The sequence below is a fragment of the Poecile atricapillus genome, chromosome W (genome assembly GCF_030490865.1).
Source record: "Poecile atricapillus isolate bPoeAtr1 chromosome W, bPoeAtr1.hap1, whole genome shotgun sequence".
Taxonomy (NCBI): domain Eukaryota; kingdom Metazoa; phylum Chordata; class Aves; order Passeriformes; family Paridae; genus Poecile; species Poecile atricapillus.
The window spans coordinates 1,990,634-1,995,587 of NC_081288.1; the positions used below are offsets into that span (position 1 = coordinate 1,990,634).

The 4,954-nt window shown below is 58.7% G+C and overlaps 1 protein-coding gene across 1 annotated transcript; it reads right to left on the reverse strand.

The window, feature by feature from the left end:
* Positions 1-649: 649 nt before the first annotated feature.
* Positions 650-2,116, reverse strand: LOC131591860 (calmodulin, striated muscle). The gene is made up of 2 exons (XM_058862960.1): positions 988-2,116; positions 650-851 (listed from the first exon to the last, which is right to left on the reverse strand). Exon 1 carries the CDS (start codon positions 1,446-1,448, stop codon positions 999-1,001), a length of 450 nt encoding a protein of 149 aa, XP_058718943.1. The 5' UTR covers positions 1,449-2,116; the 3' UTR covers positions 650-851; positions 988-998.
* Between the last annotated feature and the right edge of the window lie 2,838 nt (positions 2,117-4,954).

Sequence of the window (4,954 nt, forward strand, 5' to 3'; positions counted from 1 at the left end):
CTCTCCTCCTGGGAACGTGAGGGAGAAGGTGCTGGGAGCGAGCGTGGGACGTGCTCGGCTCTGCCAGGACACGCCCGGTTTTCCCGGGAAAACAACTGGGATTGCCAAAGTTCCCAGCCCCAGGGATGGGCTGGAAGTGGGGGTGAAGTCGTGGCGGATCCGAAGTTCCCCACGGAGCAGCTCGGCCCCGTTCCCTCGTTAGCGACTCGGCGTTAATTAGATCCATTGAAATGAATTTTCCTTCCAATTCCTCTGTGGAGGGAATGATCCCATCCCAGGATTGGCCCTCGTTGTGGGGAAACTGAGTCACGGCGAGTTTGGGATTACAGCCAGGAAAGGTGAATCCTGCTCTGCTCAGTTTTGGGATGAGGATTAGGGATAAATCCAGCTTTTCGTAGCTTGGAAGAGGGAAAAGCACCCCTGAGATCCTGGGGGTGGAGAGGCAGATCCCAAAAGCGAGGAGATTTGGGATGGGGACGGCCACATCCCGCTCTCCAGCACCTTCCCAGCTTTTCGGGAAAAGGGCAGGAATGGGAAGAGGGTGGGGATGAGGTGAGGTTTGGGCCTGACCAGGATGATTTGAGGGAATATTTTCCAGCAGGGATCCCAAGGAGAAGCCAAATGAAGAAGCCACCGGGATGTGGGGGGAACGTTTTTTATTGGACTCGGGGATTTCAGGGAATGCCCCTGGAATATTGACACGAGTCATCCCATGGGGACCCCAAATCCATCTGTATCCCAGCAGACGCTGGTTGGTGACGCTCCAAATGGGATCAGAGAGGATTTTTCCAGCCTGGAGAAGGAGGAAGGGGATGGAGGGGCCGGGGCAGAACCACCACAACCTCTGTTCCCTATGGGGGGAAAAAAAGAAGGAAAAATTAAAAACAACCCCCCAAAAAAATCACCCCAAACGTGGATTTTTCCCACGAGGAGGCCGGGATGGGAGGGAGCCGAGATTTGGGGATTTTCCAGGGATTCTGCAGTTACCTGCGGAGCCGTCACTTCTCCGTCATCATCCTCACGAACTCCTCGTAGTTGACCTGCCCGTCGTTGTTGCAGTCGGCCTCCTTGATCATCTCGTCCACCTCCTCGTCCGTCAGCTTCTCGCCCAGGTTGGTCATCACGTGCCGCAGCTCGGCCGCGCTGATGTAGCCGTTGCCGTCCTTGTCGAAGACCCGGAACGCCTCGCGGATCTCCTCCTCGCTGTCCGTGTCCCTCATCTTCCTCGCCATCAGCGACAGGAACTCCGGGAAATCCACGGTGCCGCTGCCGTCGGCGTCCAGCTCGCCCACCATGTCCTGGAGCTCGGCCTCGGTGGGGTTCTGGCCCAGCGAGCGCATGACGGTGCCCAGCTCCTTGGTGGTGATGCAGCCGTCGCCGTCGCGGTCGAAGAGGGAAAAAGCTTCCTTGAATTCCGCGATTTTCTCCTCCGACAGCCGCTCGGCCATGCTGCTTCCCGCCGGCACGCGGCTCTGTCCCGGCACGCCGAGGCCTCGGCGGGGAGGAGGAGATGGAGCCTCCTCCCTTGGAATGCCTCTCCCTGGATCAGCAGGAGGAGGAGGAGGAGGAGGCAGGAATGGGAATGATCCGGAAGTTTTGGGAGTTGGGGAAGGAGAGTGAGCCAAGCCCCGTGGGCCGGCCTGGCTCTCGTCCCGCCGCTCCCACGGTGGCAGATCCCAACAAAGCTCTCACCACGGGATTCGGGCTGTGGCTCCGTGGTTTCGGTGGGGGTGACCCACCCGCGCTTTTCCCAGTTTTTGGGATATTTTGGATGTGTCTGGAGCTGTAGGAAGGAGTTGGAGGGGTCCCTCCCCCGCTCCCAGAGCTGCTGTGGCACATCGGAGGCGCCGAGGGAGGATCCCCCGGTGCAGGCCCCGGCAGATCCCGGCTGCCCGGAGCCGCCGCTCCCGCTCGGAGCTGCCGCGGCCCTGAGGCCCCTCCGGGGTTGGATGTGGGTGGTGACGTGGGGCTGGGCCGGGGGAGGGCTTGGGGGTCCTGCCCTGCTCCTCAGGGGGAGCGGAACGTTCTCCCCAGCGTGAGGGTTTACTCATCTCTTACTCAGGGAGTAAAGCGGGGGACAGGGAAAAATGAGGGGGTGTTTCTCTGTCCAGATGGATCCCGTCCATCCATCCATGGATTCCATCCATCCATAGATCCCACACATCCATCATCCATCCATCCATGGATCCCATCCATTCATCCATCCATCCATGGATCCCACCCATCCATCCATGGTTCCCATCCATCCATGGATCCCACCGATCCATCCATCCATGGATTCCACCAATCCATCCATCCATCCATCCATCCATCCATCCATCCATCCATCCATCCATCCATCCATCCATCCATCCATCCATCCATCCCAGCAGTCCGGAAGTTCCCCAGCAGGAGATAATTTGACTTTCTCAGCTACAGGAAGTCGGCACCAGTTGATCCCAGTTTAACCCAGTGAGAAATCAGAGCTGGGATTTGGAGGGAAGGGCACAGACCAGCTGAGGAATGGTGGGATAAATCTGGGAGGGGAAAAATCTCCTGTGGAAGAAGCTCTGGGCGTGTGGAACGCCGCAATTCCCGGGAGGAATTGTGGGAGCCGTGCTGGGAACCTGTCGGGCGAGAGGTGTCGGGGAGAGAGGCCCGGGCAGCTCCTCTTGTGCAAGAGCTGCTCCCTCATCACGTGTGATCGCCCTCACGCGCTGTTTGCTCCAGATTTAATTAGATCCGACCCAAACTGCCGGGAAGAGCCAAGGGGAGGCGGAGCCGGCCGGGATCCGCCTGGGAGAAGCCGATCCTGGTGGATCCCGGGGGTTTGGAGGCCTGGGAGGGTTCAGGTGTTGGTTCAAACTCGGGGCGGGATTTGGGGTTCCTGTGGCACCCGGCTGAGGGTGGAACGGTTCTGATTCCAGAGCGGCCCTGGGTGTGGATCAAAGCTGGAATCTGCTGCTTCCTTCCCATGAAATACCTGTGGGATGGGATCCCATCCCATCCCAAGGATCCCATCCCATGGATCCCATCCCATCCCATGGATCCCAGCCCATCCCATGGATCCCATCCCATCCCATGGATCCCATCCCATGGTTCCCATCCCATCCCATGGATCCCATCCCCTGGATCCCATCCCATCCCATGGATCCCATCCCATGGATCCCATCCCATCCCATGGATCCCATCCCATGGATCCCATCCCATCCCATGGATCCCATCCCATGGATCCCATCCCACGGATCCCATCCCATCCCATCCCACAGATCCCATCCCATCCCATGGATCCCATCCCATGGATCCCATCCCATCCCATGGATCCCATCCCATGGATCCCATCCCATCCCATGGATCCCATCCCACCCCACAGATCCCATCCCATTTCTACATCCATTTTCAGGATAAGGTCAAAGCCAGCCCTTGATTTTGTCCGTGCCTCGTTTACCGGGATAATTATCCCAATAAAACTTCCCGTGATTTATGGGCTAATCCTATTTCCAGCTCCGGGGTGGGCTGCGGGGAGGGGAGACCACCCTGCCGGGATCGGCTTTTTGGCAGCTCAGTTTCCCGGGATGTCTCCACCTGGAGCTGGGCAAGTTTTGCTTTGATGCAGGAGGGCCCCGTTAAAGCCTCACACGGAGTTTTCCAGGCTCCGTGTCTGGTTTGGAGGGGCCTAATCCAGGGAAACGGGGGGAGGAAAAGATTCCGGCGGCGCGGAAGGTGAAAAGCTTCCAGTGGGATTGTCCCGAGGTGGCCGGGCTGCCAGATGTGCGCAGATGTGTCTGGGTTTGCAGCTGCAGACGCGGCAGGGAGGGGAAAGGGGGATGAATTCATGGAAAAAGAGAAAGTTGGGAGGTGGAGAGGGAAAAGGCTCCGACAGGGAAAGCTCCGAGGGGCCCCCGTGTCCCTGCAGGAATCCAGGAGAGGCTCTGGGGATGGAGCTCCACAAATCCCGGCAAAAACGACGCCGAGGTTTGGTGTGGAAAATGGGATTTTGGAGGGGATGGGCTCGGGGATGATCCCAGAATGGCTGCGAGGGTCGCGGGGATGTTGGGAGTGAAATTTGGGATTTTCAGACTTTGCTTCCATGGAGATTCCCAAATCCAAGGGTGAACTGAAGGGCAGCTGGAGCAAAGGGACCCCGATGTCCCCGTGGGGAAGAGGCTGGGATTGGGATGTGGGAACTCCCGGGAGGACTCTGCCCCACGGTGATCCCGGCTCCGGGAAACACCGGAGGCGTCGGCTCTGCTCCGGTGCCGGGTGGATCCCGAAGGCAAACACGGAGCCAGGTGCCACATCCATGGGCACATTCCCAATCCCTTCCTGGCACAGGGATGGCACCACAGGCTCCCTCCCCTCTGCCCTTGGGAATTTTATCCCGCTGTAAAATCCCACAGCCGTGGGATGGGGCAGAGGCACGGCTGGGATCCCATGGAATTCCATGGGAGGAATCCAGGGAAGCACGGCTTGTTTAGTCTGGAGAAGGGAGGGCCGAGACGGCTGCACATTCCAGCAGGAGGGACGGAGCAGGGAGAGGAACCGGCACGAGTCGGGGGGAACAAATTAAAGGGAATTAATTCCAAAGGGAATTAGGGAATTTTGGCCGATTTGCCATTGGCTGCAGGATGAGGAGACGAAGATTCAGCCCAGCAGAAAAATCCATGGATTTCCTCTCCCTGTGCTCCAGCAGCTCACTGATGCTTCTTTGGCAGGAGGAGCCGTTCTTCCAGCTTCTCCCTGCTCGGGAAGGGCTGAATTCTCTCCGGACACATCCAGAGGGCAGAGCCCAGCTGGAAATCCTGTCCCAAAACCGAGCTGCTCCTTCCCTGGAGCCGGGACACCCCATCCACGGTCAGCTTTTTGGGAAAACTGGGAGAAACTGGCTGGGTTTATCCCGATACAACAAATCCCTGGGAGTTTCCTCGGGATCAGCCCAGCGGGATCCCCATTCCCAAGGATTTAAGGAGGCAGG